At 35.5% G+C, this 21,028-nt stretch overlaps 1 protein-coding gene across 3 annotated transcripts in view; it reads right to left on the bottom strand.

The window, feature by feature from the left end:
• LOC131669299 (serine/threonine-protein kinase grp) overlaps window positions 1–21,028 on the bottom strand; it is a 493,024-nt gene that overhangs the window by 360,777 nt on the left and 111,219 nt on the right. For all 3 annotated transcript variants that reach the window (XM_058944280.1, XM_058944204.1, XM_058944124.1), the window contains one exon: window positions 15,049–15,272. In XM_058944280.1, coding sequence (XP_058800263.1) covers window positions 15,049–15,229 — 181 coding nt within the window. In that variant the 5' untranslated portion in view covers window positions 15,230–15,272. The remainder of the gene's footprint in view (window positions 1–15,048; window positions 15,273–21,028) is intronic.

Raw genomic sequence — 21,028 nt, 5'->3', positions numbered from 1 at the left:
TAAACAAATTTTTTCTGGCAATATCTTAAATAATAAAACGTAATTACGCTTTAACGTAATGCATCAATTTATTTTGATAAATTAGGTTTTAGTTTATTTTAATTTTCGTTAAATTTTGGTTTGGTTTGGTTTGCTTTGGTTTGATTATGTATGTAGATAATTTATAAGTATAAAAATATATATTTCTCAATTACTTCAAGTGCTGCAACGGTAGTCGATTCAATTAATCGCACCGTTCGCGATTCTGAATTTCGCGCGTTAGTTCTAAGTATTGAGAGAGAGAGGGGGCGCGCGATCTTTCAAATTAGCAGTTACGTCTCAGCTGTTGTGACAAGTAGATATCGCCGAAGTTATTTGCACTGTTTTTTCTCGCCGACTAATAATTACTGGTCCATAATAATTACGTGCGTGAGTGCAACAACGAGACCTACAGATTGCAGCGTTTTGGTAGCAGCAGATTTGCAGCTGATAGGTGGTACGAGGCAGCACAGCTGATAACCTAGGACCGGAGGCAGTTGATATTTTGCTGACATCAACAATTACGGCTGATCACCGTAATTGCACCGCAGGGTAGGTACACCTCCCTTTATTATCGCATGTCAAAATATATTTATTATTTTGCTCAGCCGCGTTAGCGTTGATAATTCTGTATTCGCGCCGAGCGTTAGATCGCGCCAATATTCGAATCTTCTCTCTCTCTCTTTCTCACCGGAAAATTATTTAATTGTAAATCCTATTCGCGTGCGTCAGTCTTTCGGCCCGACAAAGACTGTATAGATTTTTTATGAATAAACTTTATTAACTTATTCGCCGATTTCGTCATATGATTTTCCTAATAGTTTAAGAAATTGAAATAGGCTTAGGTGTTAATCCTATTACGCCTAGGGGATTAAGCGGAGAAGGAGTAAAGTCGCTCACACTTCAAACTCATCGAGTGTCACGATACATGTGACTTAAGGTGAGTTCAACTCCGTTTGATAGAAGACAACAAAGAGAAATCATCTGACGTTAAAGCGAATACACGTACTTACATACGTGATTAACGGAGCGGCGGTTTGCTCTGCATCGTGGGAGTTTGCTTATAAATAAATTTCCCATTTTTGCAAGGATTCCCCCCCCGTTACATCGCATACATGGAATTATGTTAATTTATATTTTTATTTATAATAAATAATATATAAACTGGTCAATAACTTTCAAATTACACACAATAAAATCACTTAATCATTTTTAATCTGTACAAATTGAAAACCTGAAATAAAAAATATAATGATTAACAATAAATTCCATGAAACAACCATATCATTTTCTGAAAAAATGTACTAACCAAAACTTTATTTGTTATATCATGAAGCCTGGATGGAACTATAATATTTGAATCAAATATCTTTTTCCAAACTGCTTGACAGCTATGATAGTTTATTTATTTTTGTGAGATAATGTGATATATAATCTGAAACAAATGAAAATAAAAAGAATAAAATACAGTAACCGTTACAAATTCATGAATACATTTTTTTCTTAATATTATATTATATTATAATTTTAATGTATCAAAAAATCAATTTAAATTCAATAATTTATACTTGACAATTATATATTTAGCCGTTTGATTTATGTTGCATTTAATAATCATATAATTTCTTTTATTTGACATGGCCTACTTCCATTGTATTAATGTAATCATCATAGCACTATTTCAGTAGTTTAATACAAACTTGGTCACTTCACTTTGATTCATGAATATTTACTTACACTTTTATACAATAGATTATAAAGCATAAGTACCTTCGTACACATTCATTTTGCTTTTACTGGTCTACAATAAGTCACTAAGTTTATTTTGAGCTCTAAAAATATAATTGTGATAATAAAAATTGGAAATTGATTAATTCCTTATATATAATAGCCTTTTTATTTGTTCGTTTAGTCAATCATTATATTTTGTAGTAATATGGTCTTTCTTTGGATTGCTTCAATTTTAAATAATCTATCAATGTACTCATCATAACACTATATAAAGAGCTCAGTATAAATGTAGTTACTTCACTTTAATTCACTCACACTTTTGTACAATATCTTATAAAACACAAGACCCCCATTCAAATTCACTTTGCTTTTGGTGGTCTACACCAAGTTACCAATTTTATATTGATTTCTGGAAATAAAAGTATGATGATTACACAGTTACAGTATTTAGAATTTAAAACTTTTTTATCTGATGTGATTGACTTAATAGCTTGTACTCATTCATATTTGTACTGTGTCATGTATACTTGAAATTGTAACGCATTCCAAGAAAAAATTTACGGTACGATTACGGTGATCAGTCGTAACCGTTTATTAGTTAAGTTAAGCTCCTGGAGAATCTGCTGCGCTGCCTCGGTCACAGAGATCAGTTGCTGCTGCCTCGTTGCTGTTGTAAGCTACTCCTATCAGCTAGTGCCAAAGTAGCTGTTACTGCTCGCACACTTCCAACACCCACACTCGTACCAAAAAATCCAAAACTTCCACTCGGTAAACGGCAAGGAAAACGCACGGAAAATACGGGGAAAAATTTGACGGTATTCTAACCAACAGCTGAGGCTATACTGAACTTTAAACTCTCGCGCGTCCCCTTTCTCTCTTAATCGTTCGCTCTAGCATCGCGAGTGCTACCGAATCGCAAACGTATCGATTGATCGAATTGACTACCGTTGCAATGACCATAAAAGCTTTCACTCATTTATATATTTTATACATAATCAATTTAACTTTTCAAATTGTACACGTGTTTACCTAAGCTTAATCATAATAGTTATATGAAATTATATCTAGAATTATGTTTCAAATAAAATTTATTAAATTAAAAGTTATCATTTTAACACGTGTCTAACCTTAAATTTTTCATATCTTGTTACTTTAAATACCATTAATATTAAAATAATAATACTTACTTTTTTTACTCATACAATGAGAAAGAAACTGTTAATTCAGGTGAAGTACTTTTATTAAATTCTCATTGATTGATATAACAATTCTAATGCCAAGTGTAATTTTATGCAAGATAATCGAAATAACCATTAACCATGACATTGATAATTCATCCAATAGAATCTATGTCTGCAATACTAACAAATTAAATAAATAAAAATTTTTAAATAATTATTGCTCTGTAAATGAAAATTTTTACCAACACTTTATTAATATTATTGATGTGTCTATATTGTATTGCAACTTAATTGAATTTTATTTTTTTTAAATTATTAAAAAGAATACGAATCAACAGTATACGAATTTAAAAACAGAAATGTATTAGTAATAATTTTCTATGTAAATAGTGTGACGGTAAACGTCTTATTAGCGCTAACGGCCCAACCATGCCGCTGCCCGCGAGGGCAGCACCTACCGGTTGGGGAAAATGTGACAAGGGAATTCGGCGCGCGACGGGACGGAACGCGTGCGTATAAAAATAAGGCAGTCGAGGATCAGCTATCGATATCGCCTGAGAAGAGTAGAGGATTAGCTACCGGCACGTTTAGCCAAGAGTCGAGGATTAGAATTCGATCGCCGAGCCGTGCAGCGAATATCGAGAATATTTTCCCGAGTTTTCCGAGTGCCGAGACGAGCTGATCCAAGCCTGAAGGAGCTGTGCCTGATACAGAACACTAGGAGTGTGCGTGCTAGCGTGCGTGAGTGAGTAGTTTCGCCATCGAGGGCGAAACTGAAAACGCATATAAACGTTCGCCGAAAGACTAGCGTGTGCCGCAAGAGCCTCCTTCTCCGTATCACTTGTTTCCCGTGCGAGAATTAATAAGGTAAGCTGGCCAGCTTAATTTCGCGATCGCGACAGAATTCCCAAATAACTTATCTCTCGTACTCGTTAGAAAACGTGCATGCACTATCTCGGCAAACAAAGAGCAGCGAGTGATCCGACTCCACATGTTATTGTCGCGCGAGCGTACTGTAAACATAAGCACGCGGGCCGAATACAGTGTACAGCTTAGAGGAAATAAACGATCTCGCATGTAATATTGATTAGAATTTCATCGCATTTATTTCAATAGTAGATAGTTGGTTGACTGATACCCGCTCTTCGATACGATCGCGCGCATTAAAATAAATAAGCGGTATCAACCCCGTTACAATAGATATATTAAATGATATTTTTAAATCAGTCTCAGCATATTAAGTAAAAGTCTTCCTTGAGTATTCCAAATTTTTATAATAATATTTTTAATGCTATTTCACCTTGTTATTATTATTGAAAAATAAATCATTTTTCAATATTCCTTTTCTTTATTACGAAATTAAATATGCAATATTAGAATTAAAAAAAAACGTTTATTTATAGAATTTTATACATTGTAACGAGGTGAGAATCCGTTTTATTTCTTTGGTTCGCTCAACGCGCAATCGTACCGGAATGCGCGCGGCGAAATCGAAATATTCACGTTTGCTAACCGGAGAGCAGGAGGGAACGGGGATCAGACAACGAACTTATTACTCATGATAACAATAAATTTCCGTTTCAATTAAACATGAGTTAGTTTATTTTCTGTGAACTCTAAGACGCTTGGCCCGCGTGTTTATGTTTATACGGCGTTCGCGACAATAACATGCATCGCTAGATCGCTTATGGTTCTTTATTCGCAATATTAATTCACATGCACGCTACCGATGTTTACAGAATCGCCGGTACGAGGAGAAAGCTGGCCAGCTTAGCTTAGATATATGGTCGCACTATCAAGGGGGAACAAATCAGTATTGCCGCTTCCGGTACCTCAGGTTATTGATGCGATTTTCTCTGTCGTCCTCGTGGTCGCCCCCAATGGTGACGTTTCACGCACACTCCAAATGGCAACAACCAAGGAAGTTTCGATGTAAACTATCAGCTGGTTTGTTTCCGCACTCTTTTGCTATTTGTGTTCGTATTTCACTCTTCTGCGCTGCTAGATGCTCGGATGGCTAATGCTCGACTGGTTCTTTCCCCTTCGCGCGCGTTCCGTCCTATCTCGTACCGAGTTCCCGTTTTCCGCTTTCTCCGGCCGGTAGTTGCTGCCCTGGTAGGCAGCCGCATGATTGAGACGATAGCGCAAACAAGACGTTTACCGTTACAACATAATACACGTAATATATGTTAAACCACATGTAACATATAAAACGTATGCACGACTTATATTTATCAAGGCACTATGAATCACATCTCATATAGTATGACAGTTATTTATCAGATAGATTGATCAGTCACAATTATTATAGAATAAAATCACATAATTTATGCTATAAAATCCATCACAGTTAATAATAATAGAATAATACATTAAGATCTACCTTTTCATAGATAACCTAATGTAACATTATGTATAGTGTAATTAAATCTAATAGTAGTAAATAACTCTCTGGCTTATGTATTTATATACTATGAGAATTTGTCATGAGATGCAATTAATTTTCCATTCGAAAAATATGAATAACACGAACATTTTTCAATAAATACTAATAAATAAGTTAAATAAGTTGAAAAGGATGAATTTTTGAATAGAAATAATGAAAATATAAATAAAAAAAAGTCTGGATCAGTAGTAAAAAATATGAATTATAAATCAGAAAGATATCGATTGTTCATGTCCTCTTTTTTGATTTTTTACTCCACATGCCAAATCAGCAGCTGACATCGGTCTAATACCAGGAATTGGTATAATCGCATTTTCGTCTCAGCAGACTACAGTAACTGGACCATCTGAAAAATAATACATGATACAATAAGCGTGAAATATTTGAATATAATTATTTAATTAAAAGCTTTTCGATAAGTAAATGTGAAACAACTTTAATAATTAAGTATTATGTACCAGATTTTACTACTTCACCAACAACTTTTACACGAACTCCCTTTTCCCAATTGCATTCAGTAAAGTTGGAAATATGAATAGTAATTTTAAATGTCCTATCAGTAATGGATTCATATCCATAAAATTCAGCTTTGAATTTATTTTCAGTTTGCACAAATTTTATCATTGTGGATCCTTCGATACCTGTAAAAAAGTATAGATAATCAAAATATACAATTAATAAAATATTAACAGCCGTAGTATATAAAACCAAGTAAAATAATTTATACTTACATACTAATCCTTCGACTTTCTCAATATCTTCAAAAGTTACTTGTAGCCTATTGTCTTCATTGTATTGTTTACTTGTTAAGTGCTCCCCAAGATATTTTATAGTCGTATTTTCTTTTATAAGTAATTCGAACGAAACATAATTATTAGACTCCTTGAAGAAATTCATTGCAACGGCTTTAGTTACAGCAGCTTCAACGTGTAATATTTGCAAAAAATTTGATGCTAGAACTAATAAGATATATATTTAAAAAAATAAATTAATATATCAATAAAAGTTAACTTACTCTGTCAATTATAATTTAACTTACATACTTTTGAATCAAATTATTGTCAACGTAATTAATTTGTTGCTGGCATACTTTCAAACATTGGAATTACCGATTAATAACCTAACTAATTTATCAAGAAAATCAGTTAGCGGAAAACATAAAAAATATTTTAATAGATTTTATGGACGCATTTCACGATGTAGAAATAATTTCAGAAGAAACGTTAGATTTTCAGGAGGAATACAAGGATCCTGATGCACAAATTATCGAGGATCATATATTGCATCATTTTCTTCCTCCTGTAGAATTTCCAATAAATTAGTGTAAAGAAGATAGAGAAGATTTATCTTTTGATTGTAAAGAAAGAGCAGTGAATTATTGGCGAAGTGTGAAAAAAAAATTTTCCGTTTTGAGAGTGTGAAAAGTAAATTCAAAAATGTATCTTCTATCAGTTAGCTTCGGCGTTGGACTTACACAGTCAACCAAGGTGGTACATACAGAGAAAAAATTGCCCGCATTTGTGATTATGTATTACAAAATTTTAAATCTGCTGTTGACGCTGGTTTTATTGTGCATGATCAAGATTTGTGTCGTTGGGCATTACACGCAGAAAAGGAACTAGAGTTTGAAGATTGTAGGTTCAAAGCTTCAAAACACTGGTTATCAAGATTTAAAATTGCTCACAGAATTGTACCAAGAAAAATTAACAAATTCGTTACCCGAAAAACTTTCGAAAGTAGTGCAGAACTAGAGAAACGAACTCTTACATTTGTTACCAATGTGAAGAAAGCTATTCAAGAAATTGGAATTCATAATACTTATAATACAGATCAAAGTGGATTCCAATTGGAAATTCACTCCGGAAGGACACTTACGGTGGAAGGCGGAAGTCAGATTCAATGTCTAGTACAATCAGTATCATCAACGATACACAGCTATACTATACAACCCTTAATATCAGGTGAAAGAAAACTTTTGTCACCTCTCTTTTTAGTTTCAAAGGAACAATCTGGCCAGTTTGGACCAATTGTAGAATCCAAATTGTTCAAACCTCAAAATGTATACGATATATATAAGATCATATAGATTAAATGTATTTTCTCTTTTTATCGATTCTGTATAAAAATAAGATTTTTCACTATAAAGGATTATAATAGGAATTCATATAAATTTTTCCAGTTTATTTTTATTAGAAATGGGACTTGAAATGCCTATAATTTAATTGAAAACAAAGAAACTGTTTACCTATATTTTCTTTCAACATAAACATCTGCTCAAAACTAAACTATTTTCCTACTACGAAAATTCATGTCAATTTTTCAATTTTTCGTGTATTAAAAGTAGGGATTGCAACCCCCAAAAGTCAAACAAACCAGAGTTTGTTTTACTTTTTATAAGGGTTATTACCCACTTTTTTTTACTGAAAAATATTGACTAGAAAAAAAGTTATTTTAAAAAAATGTTTTCAGGGGTGAACTTTGAGGGTGGATTTCACCCCTTAAATACGTTTCTCCGCCGATAAAAAAAAACCAATCTCTTGCTTTTTTAATGTACTATAACATATATAAGAATTATCAAAATCGGTGAGTTCGGGTTGCGGTACCTTCCTTGTTAACTACATTTCAAACGACCCGTCAAAGTAACGAACTGCGTTTGCTATTCAATAATTGATTCAATAGCGATTTTGAAATATTCCGACAACTGTTATTTTGGTCATATCAGGCATCTATTACTGTGTGTTAACTTCTTGCTTACTCTCGGAATCGCGATTTGCAAATATATCTTAAACTCCGAACTTTATAACATAATATCAGACAAAACGTTACACCTAATAAGTATTAAATTGACCCTTTTTCCGATTTTGGCTTAATGAAGATCGATTTATTTAGAACTGACTTTTCAACTTTTAAGTAACCTTGGGTCCCCTTATTAGTTGAATAAGGAGGAGGGTCATTTTGACCGGCTTTTGGCCCCCTACTTTCTTGACCATAGAACAATTTACATAGAGAACCTCCCCCTCTCTCTTCTAGTGATAATCAAGGTCAATTCAATGTCAAATGTAGAAAAAGCCGCGATAAATTATTTGGTTGGTCAGCTTAACTGGATGTCAGCCTTATTTTCATGTTATTTTATAAGGGGATAATTCGCGTGAATAAGGAAGGTTTATGGAACAATACGAACTTGATAGTAGGGATTAATATAGCATTCAATAGCGTGGAAAAAATGAGTTAGCAGAAATGCTCATATAGTATATTATGATACAAGCGCGGGAAAGTAGATTCTTGTTTCGCGTAGCGTTTACGTCCGAGCGAAGCGAGGGTGAAAAGGTATACGAGACGAGAAACTCTTTCTCGAACATGTGCCGTACCGTATTTTTTGATACGACGTGTGGAAAGGGCGATTTTCAAGGTACGTTTTCTGCCGAGCATGCGGGAAAGACGCACTTTGCGCACAAAGTATTAAAAATTAAATAAATTAATAATGAAAATGTAACCTCAGATAATGGAGATGTCAACTTTCATTACGTACACCTATCGATGTGTTGAAAAAGTGTAACGGTCCAGTCTGATTTGTCCCTTTTTCCCTCTGCAAAATAGCAACCCGTCGTGCACGTGACAATCAAAGAAAAGCGGTAATTGAGCGAAGGCGCTTTTCTCATACATATGTAAATGTGTTAGGGCAACTCTGCGAAAACATTACCATATAAGGAGCGTGACGTCACGACCGTGGGAAATATATTGTTTACAATGCAAAATCGACAATTATAAAGTTTTTCGAATGAACCAAAGGACTTTTTTTAGTCAATTTTGATGCGCTGATCCTGAATTTCATGTCATTATAATTCTCAAGTCGGTATTTATTAGTTTATTTTAATTTGCAAGTTAATATTGTTAGTTATTTTGCAATAAATAATCATATTGTTAATTCGAATATGCGATTACGTCCGCGACGTACTGAAACGGAGAAGCAAGAATTTGACACTTTGGTAACTAATTATTCACTAAGTTATCAATAAATAGAAAATTTATAATTTTTTTAAACAATTAAAATTGCATTATTAGATAGCGAGTCGATTGTACATATCTGTAAAATTAATGATTATGATTGTCACTAATTTGCTGATTTTTAAATGATTAAAAAAGAAATTTGCAAATTCGTTTTTTAATTATTATTCAAAATTAGATAGCTATATTAATCGTTTTTAATTTGAATAACGTTCCACTAATTACAAGCGATTATTTTATGTAAAAATTTTCCGTAAATTTATTGTAAAATTGGCGTTATTTGATTATTGAATTGTATTACTTATAACTCTAAAAGGCGATTTTTCCTCGAGAAGCGATTTATGTTAAAAAATTCGTTATTTCATATTTAATTTTTTAAATCATAAAATTTCAATCTCGATCGAGCCATTTTGCAACAAAATATATGCAAAGTTTATATCAATTTCAAAAATAGCGTTGATGGGGCTATCAAGCGTAGAAAGGAGCCCATTTCGCAAGTATAAATTCGCTCGTCGCTGCGGCAAGAGGATTCACTATCCTACCTTGCTTAGCAGCGTGAGCACTGTTTGGAAATAAAGCCTCAGCATTTTTCTGAGATAAATTTCTTTATTCAGTGGTTAGCCTGCTAATTCCTCTCCTTTCGATATCTAAGTGCTCAACTCATAAGACTATCTCTGTTATGAGAAAAAAGTAGCCTTAGATATCTCCCTACCTCTAATATAATAATTGTTGAGAGATTAAGTTGAGTATTGGTTGCGGTGCTGTCGGGCCTCTCCCCGATAGATGCAATGACGCTCAATTGCATTTCAAGACAATTCATCGAGTTAGAAAACTGGGTTTACTACTCGAAAAATTTTCATATTTCATTTAGAATATACACGTGTCAACTTCTTGCTACTCTCGGAAACGCGATTACAAATACAGCAGAAAGAGTCCGAACTATTGTTTTCATAACGTGGGATAGATTCAAACGTTACAAAAGTCTCTTAATTGGATTTATTATTTTTCTTTTTTTTTTTGTTCTACTGGCACTGATATTCACTTTATATCATGGATTGTGTATTCTCAGCCAAACATACTTAGCACAAATTTGTAGAGGGATTGGCGGAATAAACGGCAATTATAAAATGAAAATACGTGTAATTGTTGGTTGTGTGGTTAGAGATATTTATTTCTCGAAAAACAGAATGACAGAAAAATAAACTTTGAACTAAGCGGTATTTCTATATTTCATATTCAACACTTATCGATAGAAAGTTGTACAATTTAGACGTGATGCTGGAACTAGACTATCATGGACAAAAAATGCATCGCAAAAGTACTAATTTCTCCACCTTGGCTCATCACGAATTAGGGAAATTAGGTATTTTGCTGACGTTTATAAAGGTAGATTCATTTTATATCTAGCACGCGGTTGCGAATCAGTTGTGATTTTTACAGTATTAACTAATTTCGCCTGCCTTTGCCGCTCAACTTCGTGAGAATTCGTGACATTTCCTAAGAATTCTCCCACACAACCAGCAACAAAGATAGGAATTTCCGGTGACCTTGTGTCGACCCTGCTTATGTAAACTTTATTGAAACGTAATACCTCATTCCAATGGAAAAGAAACAGCCGGAGAAAGAGACTTCCACTTCTTGGATCTGTTCACTTGGCGAGATCGGTTAGAGGTTAGAATGCTCTGGCGAGACTTTATTTTGGTTCCAGGAAAAATGGACGAAAGGATGAAGGTTCTAAATTATATTTAGAAATTATATAGGTCTAGGTTTACTCAATGTGGTGGTGGGTAATTTAGCTGAGCTCAAGAAAGTCATCGTCTGACGTGCTGTCTCAAGTATCAGTCACTATTCGGGATGGCTTTCAGGGCTCGAGGAGTATGTGGACGCTTCAGCTGTAGATACGGTAAAAGGTATAACCGTGTATAATGACATCCATTATTGCTTCAACGGATTGTATAATCATGAATATTGCGATGAGGCCCGACGATATAGTGCCCAATTTCATTCAAATTTTGTCGTTGATGAGTCTTTAGAGATTATGGTAGCGCCAAGTGAGTTTTGTCATCGGCTGGATAATTGCTGGAGTGATTAACGGTGGGGCTTTTAATGGTGTGTACCTCATACCTTTAAACTTGTATGCTGACGGAAGGATGCGATTGTAGTCTCAAACCATGTTATTTTTTTGTTAAATTGTTAAAATGTGTGTTTTTGATTTGAGGAAAAATGGTTTGTTGTTGCAAATCACAGGCAACTCTTGATAGCAACTTGGAATGCTTCGGAGACGGCAAGATACTACCTGGCATTGAATAATGTGTACGACCTAACCAACAGTCTCGGTGGTGTAGCCGGGCAGATTTGTGATGATGAGGATAATATATATTCGTTAATATATATTCGTTTGATGCGCTAGTAGCTAGAGATAGAGAGTACTTTATAACTTGTTTTTCTAACTCCATTCCAAATTCCGTTTCGACGATGAAGAGCGGTTCAGTCGCGATGAAGCGATATCCGCATAGCCCGAAAGCTTCTCCGGTTGATAACCCAAACTTTATGTCGCCAGTTAAGTTGGCAAAATATACATCGGAAATGTTGGTGACGTTATTATGTACCTTAACACCTTATCCTTGGCTTAGGACTTCGTATTTGTTATAATTGCACGTTGACACTGGGGTTATTATCCAGAATGCGTAAGCTTCCTCGTTGATAAAGCAATGTCCGTTCGAGTAGACACACTGTGTATTGGTTAGTAAGTATATTGTATTCTTTTTCCTGATACGCTTGCGTAGAACTCTTGCACAGTTATCGTGAGTTCCACATAGACATACAAGCTATCTGAAGTAACTACCTCCGGAAAATTTTCCTTCATCTGAAATGGAACCTAACATATTGCATGTTTCCCATGTAGTAGTGTTAATCTTGATTCCTAAGACAAGGGTCTCTCCGTATTTTAGCTCTTTATACCGAGCTAAGTCAAAACATTCATCGGAAGATAATATTTTGATGGATTTTCGACTCTGTTTACGTCAGAGTTATGATGAAACATACCGCATAGGCGGACTCGACTCGACTATCTGTAGGATTTACATATAAACAGGAGTTTGAACAGGTTTTAAGTCTTGAAGGTCACAGGACTCAATGTGTACGAGGGAGATCGTAGTTACGTTCAGTTGACCAAGGCCACATCGGAAAGCTTGTAGTGCATCGGTGGTTAAGATTAGAAAAGTGAGGGCTGCCAGTGATATCAGCATTCTCCGGTTAGTTATATACAGAAAACGACATAGATACGGTTACCGAGTATAATTTTAATTTTAATTTTAATTGTATTTTCGTTAAGAATTGTACATGTTTCCTGAGGTTTATTTTTGTTTTTTGCATGGTAGTTTTTACAATGTTTCGTTAAGATTTTTATTACTATAAATTGTTTAGCTTGTGTCGTCCAGGTAACTTGCTTCCTGACTTACGCTGACATTTGCATCGCTTATTTTTATTTGGTCTTTTTTTTGAAGGGACAAACTATGTCCAAGGCTAAATGTTCAAAACTAGTATCTAGTGTGTCAGTCAGTACCATTGGTTGTCGTATATTTTGCCGGCAAAACTTATAGATCTCGCAGTATTTACAAGTGTTAATGAGTTTCTGTATATCAGATTTTATGTTTGGCCAGAAGTAGTCCTCGCGAATTCGTATGTACGTTTTCGAAACGCCCTTGTGACCGTTAACTGCAATCAAACCAAATTTTAATTTTTGTTCACCACGTTAACCGCAATGATATGCGGTACGTATATATATATATATATATATATATATATATATATATATATATACGGCAACTCAAGATTAATCAATTGCTTTTTATGTGGTCCAAACTTCAAAACATGTTTTGTTAACTCAAAACATATATAAACGAGACTGGTCCGATGAGTACTTAGCCTACAAAAGAAAAACAAAAATTAAAAAAAAGTGGCGTTTTATTTTTCAACATAGCCTCCTTTTAGTTCGATACACCTGACCCAGCGATACTCCAACTTCTTTAACCCATCTGAAAAATACGTTTCCTCGAGGTCTGCAAAGTAGGCCTCCGTGGTTATCTCCTCATTCGACTCAAATTTCTGCACGGCGAGCGACTTTTTCCAGTTTGAAAACAAAATGAAGTCGCATGGGGTCTAATCTGGAGAATACGGTGGACGGGGCAGCAGATCGTAGCCTAATTCGACCAATTTGGCCGTGGCGACGTCGGAGGTGTGAGCCGGTGCATTGTCATGGTGGAAGATCACTTTTTTCTTCGCCAAATAGGATCATTTTTTCTGCAATTCGGCCCAATAATTCGGCATAATACAGCCCTGTGACCGTTTTGTCCATCTCCAGGTAGTCGATGTAGATCACACTTTGTGAATCCTAGAAAACGGTGGCCATCACCTTTCTGGCCGATGGGCAGTCTTCGCATTCTTCGGAGCACTTTCGCCGGGTAAAGTCCACTGTTTCGACTGTTCCTTTGGTCTTTGGTGTATACCAGTGAATTCATGTTTCGTCGACGGTCACGAACGATGCAGAAACTCCTTCGGACTGCGCTTAAACAGCGTCAAACACTGCTCTGAAGTTGTCTCACGGTTGCCTTTGTTGTCCAGAGTGAGCAAACGCAGCACCCATCGCGCCGACAGTGTTCTCATGCTCAAAATTTTATGCAGGACATGACCCACGCAGTTTTTTGAAATGCCTATGATCTCAGCTATCTCACTCACCTTCAGTCGTCGATCTGCCAATACGAAATCGTGAATTTTTGTCACTTTATCCTCCGTTTTCGGAGCACCTGGGCGTGGTTCATCAAAAACCGACGTGCGACCACGTTAAAACTCGTTAAACCAATTTTTGACGGTCGCCATCGAAGCAGGAGAGTCACCGTACACAGCATCCGAGCGCTTTTTGATTTCGCTGTGCGATTTCTCTTCCAAAAACAAGAATCAAGTCACTGACCGATACTGCTCTTTTTCCATTTTTCTAATACGCCCGCTTCCACGCGCGGTCACGACAAAGCTATGAGTCCGATTTGGCTGAAATTTTGACAGTAACCATCGACAAGGTTGTACTACATGGTAGTATATTTCTCTTGCGAGAGTGGCACCATCGGGCGGTAAGGCTGAGTACTTATCGGACCATCCTCGTATTTTTTAGATGAACGATGCTACTGCTGCTGTCGATAGGCATCCAATGAGTAACATTGAAAATGCCTTTCCAAGGGCAAACACTGCTTGGTAGTATATTTCTCTTGCGAGAGTGGCACCATCGGGCGGTAAGGCTGAGTACTTATCGGACCGCCTTCATACACACACACACACACACACACACACACACACACACACACACACACACACACACACACACACACACACACACACACACACACACAATTTATTGAAATATATAATTTTTGAAGAAAATAAGAAATTTCCACCACCTTTTTATTAATTATTAGGTATTTTGGAAGTTTTTCTGGGTGTAGACAAAAGTGATGATAATGGCAATGATATTTATCGATAAGTATGGCAAATCTGGATATATACGTTTATAAGAAGCAAAATCATTTTTTCAACTCTAACTATATTCTACAACTACTCAATGATGTATTTTGAACAAATGCGTGCATGGGTCATATTCGTGTACAAAAATTTTACCTATGCGATCAAAAAGTTCTCCACCCGATGCATATTCTAAAAATATATACTCTATGTTGGCTTCACTGCGTTGCCCAAAGTATTGAATAATGTATGGATTAGATAACATCCGATGAATCGTTGTTTCCTTTTTTACAGTTTCTCGTGCATCTGGATGTTTGCCAATATTAACCATTTTCATAGCTACAGCATCTCCACTTGATTTATTGACAACTAGGCGAACTCTAAACATAAGAAGTTAGAATATGAAATAATAAAAAATTGAAATTTTCATATTATTAGGAAGTTAATATAATTCATGATTCAATTATAATTGTAAAATGTTATATGTTGGCAATTTTCATTAACATCTTTAGTTTTTAAAAAAATATATTGTCTCTCAGTTTTAAGCTATAACATCTTGTAACACGTTTCGTTCTTTTAACTCGGAGTGCAATTATCTATCCGAGTTAATCGCCCAAATAACGTCACGCTACTAATTATTTAGAAAAAGGGGAAGTACGGAAGGCACTTTCGCTTCGTCACGGAAGGCGCCGATGGACTTTCGCCGCTCAGTAGTCCGAATGCTGCAATAAAGAAACAGGGAAATGCAAGAATGACTCAACCCTTTATTGTTAACATTCGTTTATTTATCCATAACGCTATGCAATTTATATTACAAGAAAGGCCGTGCGAGCTCGTCTCCCTGCGATTAAACACAGTGAAGACGAAGCTTCGCCTCACACTTGCTTATCTCGTCGTCCAGCAGATGCGGTGCGGGTTAACGCACGCATCCACCTATCCGCGTCCCGATGATGATTCGAGAGAGAGAGAGAGAGAGAGAGAGAGAGAGAGGAGACTGAAGGGCGCACCGATAATGTGAGAAGTACCTCACCCAGAAAGGGGCGTAGTCGAGAATCCGGTGATCTGCTTCTGCTGGCGTCGCTCCGCCGCTCCTCGACGTCCTTCTTGCCGAGATGATTTGTTCCTGAACTTCCAGGCAAGGGAGAGTTATCTATAGTAGCCTTGATCACTGCTTCTAGTTGTCCACTGAGCTGATGATCACTTATTAACTCTCACTCGATTTTAATAAGACCATCGTCTCTAATGCCTCGCGGCATTCTCGCCCTCTTCCGTCAATACTCAAAATCGGCCGAGCGCCGCCGGCTACGCACACATGTGCGAGTCACGCTGGCGACACTATCTCTATATATATGTGTATATATATATCCTTTCCTCGCACGGATCCAACCACCATCGCCGATCAGGAACTAAACCTGAAACAAAGCCACATCGAGCATCGACACTTAGTCCGAATTACCAAGATACCGATGTGGCAGAGGCGAAGGGAAGGGCACGTGGAAGAGAGAGAGAGAGAGAGGCAAACAGGACGAGCAAGCTCAACGATTGCCTCACCCGTTACAATCTTATATGCTTTTATAATCTTAATTAATATATTTATCTTGTATATATGATGATGCATACTTAGGATAATAATAGCTGATGTATTTTCAGATCTCTTTACACAAACATTACGTATAATGTTAATTTCGTATAATAATGATCTAATTAAAAATGTTAGAAGGATTCGCAATTAAAAATTCGGTATAAAATTTTCATTTGTTGAAAAATTGAAACAGATGATGCACTGGGGAAAAAAATAATTGAAATATGGAACCTGATACCAACGCGCTCGTCATGAATATCATTAACTTGATATTAGAAAAAAACGATCAAAAAGTTACCGCCAATAACGATAAAATACATAATGCTTAATTTCAATACATTTTTTTGTCTATACTATTTTCCAACTCACAAGGGAACCACCCCAACCCTCCGCCTCCGATTTTTCTGCAATTAAGATATGTTATAGTTCGTAAAAAAATAAAAGACCCGTATTTTTTTTATCGGCGGAAAAAGCTATTTAAGGGATGATACCAACCCCCAAAAAACAGCCCCAAAAGCAGTTCTATAGCAATTTCTTTAGTTGTAATGAATATTTTTTTATGAAATAAAAAAACACAAGATACTTATAAAAAAAGTAATTGACACACATCAATTTGGTCCACGGGGGTTGCAACCCGTACGTTGTATAGAGGAAAAACTGTATTTTAAGTGTATTTTTACGATACAAAATCAAAAAATTATATATAAAAATTTTTAAAATGATATTTTAGTAGAAAATTATAAAACAAAATTGACGTTTTTCGGGGTTTTCCTATTATCTATTATTTCAAGGGTGAACTACCCCTTAATGTTATTAATACAATATAAGCAGTTGTTAATCGCAGATTATGCTGGTTATTTCATGTTCTATGACGCTCAAAAAAGCCAAACACATGTATACTTTTGTTCTGCCGAATAAACTATTTAGAGGGTGAAAGCTACCCCCGCAAGTTACCCCTCAACACCATTTTATAGCGAAATTTTTGTATTTTATGTACAGTTTTCGACGAAACAAACTCTAAAAAATTCTTTTAAAAAATTGCAGCTAAATATATGGATTTTATCTACAGGGGTTGCAACCCCATAAGTCGCCTGAAAGAAAAGCTATGTTTTCAAATATTTTCTTGCAAAATTTTTTCAGAAGAAATGAAGTTTATGAAATTCCGTTTAAAATCTAACACAAAAGTATACAGTATCAGTCATCAGGGGCTGCTACCCCTTCATTGGAGAGTGAACAGAGCATTCATTTGTTACCCTAATCGCCTACCACCCCGAACCCAATTTCCTTAAACCTCGAGCTGGTTACCCTGCCACGCTGTAACCCTAAACTCCTACACCCGAATATCATCAACCCTCGAGCTGGTTACCGTGCACTTTCCAATTTTCTAGTCCGAAACCCGGTTCTCTGTTATTCATAATCCCGATTTCGAAATATTTATAGTATCTTCAAATAAAAGGACAAAGGCACATTATTTGTAGAAGATAACGTTTAATTAATTACGTTTATTTATGTATAGGTGGGAAATAGCAAATGCAACTACGAAATCATGCAAATTTTTGAAGTTGGAAATAGCTACGGGGAATTTCATTTTTAAATCATTATGTTCAACAAATATTACTACGGTCCCTGAGGAAATTCGATTATTATGTTATTACGACAAAATTCATTAGACAAACTGATTTTACCATACTAATAGGTATATGTACGTATTTCGTGAGGCCAATATAAAAATACTGACATGAGATAATGTTACTCTTATTTTCTACCTTAAACACTCTCGAGTATGTGCGTGGCAAAACAAACTCAAACTGTGGCATGACGTGGAAACCACTACCAACGAATGCGGTTCATGTGGTTTAAATAGTAAGATTGGAACTGCAACTGTTTTTTTCTTGATAGAAATCGTAATCGTTGACGTATGTAATAAGCCAAGATCTAACAGTGGAGGAACCTCGGGCACCTTGATTTGATATCGGTTTGTGTGGTGCCAACTTCAAAACATGTTTTATTCACTTACAGTATATATAAGCATATTCGATCAGCATACTTCAGTAAATTAGTAATAGAACTTTGCTTTACATCTACGTTTTCGAATATCAAAATTGTGTTAGAATGGCAATTGAAATTCACAACGTCAGTCAAACATTACTGAAAACATTCCACATAAGTGCGGTTGTAGAAAGCATACCTATATTAAACGATACAGAGAAGCAGCTACACGATTATGTTGAAGATATATTGAGAAAAAGCACTGAAACGAATTCAGGTATTGAATGTGAGACAAGTGAGAACTTATGTTTCCTGAATGATGATTTTGATATTAATCCAGAAGTAATTGACGATCAATTTGAAGAAATACATGGTGTAGACTATGCCGAGGTACCTACTTGTACGGTAACAAATACGGTACTCGACGATGGATATAAAAGAAAAGCTGTTCAATACTGGGAAAATGGTAAGAAAAAGAAACTGTCTTTAAGTTCCGTCCACAGAAAATATAAACAAGTTTCGTCAGAACGTTAGTTGAGAACATGGAAACAGCAAATTTTGACAGGCGGGACCAAAAGAGAGAATCTTTTTAAAGTTTCAGAATATACTTTACAACAACTCAAAGATGCTTTAGATCGGAAGTTAACAGTACATGATTTAGATCTTAAAAGATGGGCTTTACAAAAAAGTATGAGTCAGATATGCTTTGATTTAAAGCTTTACCCAAGTGGATATTACTATTCAAAAAAAAGCATAAAATTGTATAGCGTAAAATAACTAAATATGTGACTAAAGTATCTGTTGAAAATGAGGCTAGTTTAAAGTTAGATTGTCAAAATTTTATCAACCTCATAAAAACAGAATTATCAACCAAAAGTGCAAGTAACATATATAATACTGATCAAAGTGGAGTCAATTTAGAAATGCATACTGGTAGAACATTGAGCGAAAAAGGTAAGAAGGCAGTCGAATCAGTAGTACAATCAGTATCATCGACTACGTATAGTTATACGATTCAACCGACAATATCTGCAGAAAGTACATTGCTATCACCCCTTTTTATGGTATTAAAAGAAACAAACGGAGAGTTGGGACCCCATGTTTCAAAAAAACTATTCAATGCACCTAATATATTTTTGCGATAAAGTGCATCAGGGAAGCTGTCGAGTGAATTACTTCAAACATGGTTGCAACATGTATTTTTTTCTAACTGTGGGAAAACAGCAGTTTTATTACTAGACTCATGGAGTAGACAGTGTGAACGAACTGTAAGAGAAGTGACACCAGCAGATACAAATTTTCGATTGATGACAATTCCTAAGTGTACGACAGGCAAAATTCAACCACTGGATGTATTCGGTTTTCGATTTTGGAAAAACTTTGTAAGAAAAATATCTGATGCCATTATTTAATTCGGATAACACATCAGCTTACATGAGAGGAATAATATTATAAAATTACAGTCTATCACACATAATCAATTATCTTCACCTGGATTCAAAAGCGTATTTAAATATGCTTGGTACAAAAATGGGTACTTGGATAAAAAACCTGATTCGTTCGACAATCCTGTTGAATATTGCTTCGAAATTTCAGAACAGCCTATCTGCGAGATTTGTGAGAAAATAGCAATTATAAAATGTGCATGGTGCAAGAAACTAATATGTCTACAGCATTTATTTATAGAGTATCATTACACAGGTCTGCAAAAAAAAAGTTTTGAGTTATCGCAAGAACGCTATTCATGTATTCCGAAGGTCTTTGATGCGCTGAACACGAATTAGGCATCAGAAATGCTCTATCACGTCACATTTTCAAGATATTCTAACCTAAAAGTGCGAAAAACATGTATTTTCGCTGTTTTAGAAGCTATATTACACCGCAAAACATTTCTATTTGCTAAAAACGAATCTAACCATCTCAAAGTACCGCTTCTGCCCTTTCCAACGCATTTTTCAAATTTAACAAATCTTTTTTTTTCGCGGAGATATCATCGAATGCAGTTCACCGCTTTAGCGATTTCATAACAACAGTACCAACAATACAAATATGACAGCCCCACGAAAAAAGTAATATGTGAACAAAAGTTCAAAAGGTAATACCATTACATTGATGTTTTTGGGGTCGCTGAATCCGAATCCACGATTCATTTGACCCGATTAGTTCAGGGGTCAAAGTTAGATCAAGGTCAGATCAAGATTATCCCAATCTTGGTCCAGGTACTGTTTCTATAGGTTTTTGAGGTTGCTGAATTCGAATCTGGGGTGCGTTTGACCTGGTCGGCTCAGAGTCAAGGTTAGGTCAAGGTAAAATCCAAAAAATGCATTCAATGAACCCGAATTTATGGTTTATCTGACCAATAACCCTCTAATATTTCTATGGCAATTTTAGTAGCCCCCTAATAACTCTCTAATACCCCCCCTAATATAAACTATGCTATCAACCCAATTGCAGTCCTATCAACCTCCAATAATGCAATGGCAGTGCCATCAACCCCTAATAACCTCCTAATAACCGCATTAATAAGAACTGTGCTATGAACCCCTTAATAACCGCATTAATAAG

This window comes from Phymastichus coffea, unplaced genomic scaffold, assembly GCF_024137745.1.
Source record: "Phymastichus coffea isolate CEN01 unplaced genomic scaffold, Cenicafe_Pcof_1.1 PCOF00001, whole genome shotgun sequence".
NCBI lineage: Eukaryota > Metazoa > Arthropoda > Insecta > Hymenoptera > Eulophidae > Phymastichus > Phymastichus coffea.
This window is presented reverse-complemented; position numbering and strand designations above follow the sequence as displayed.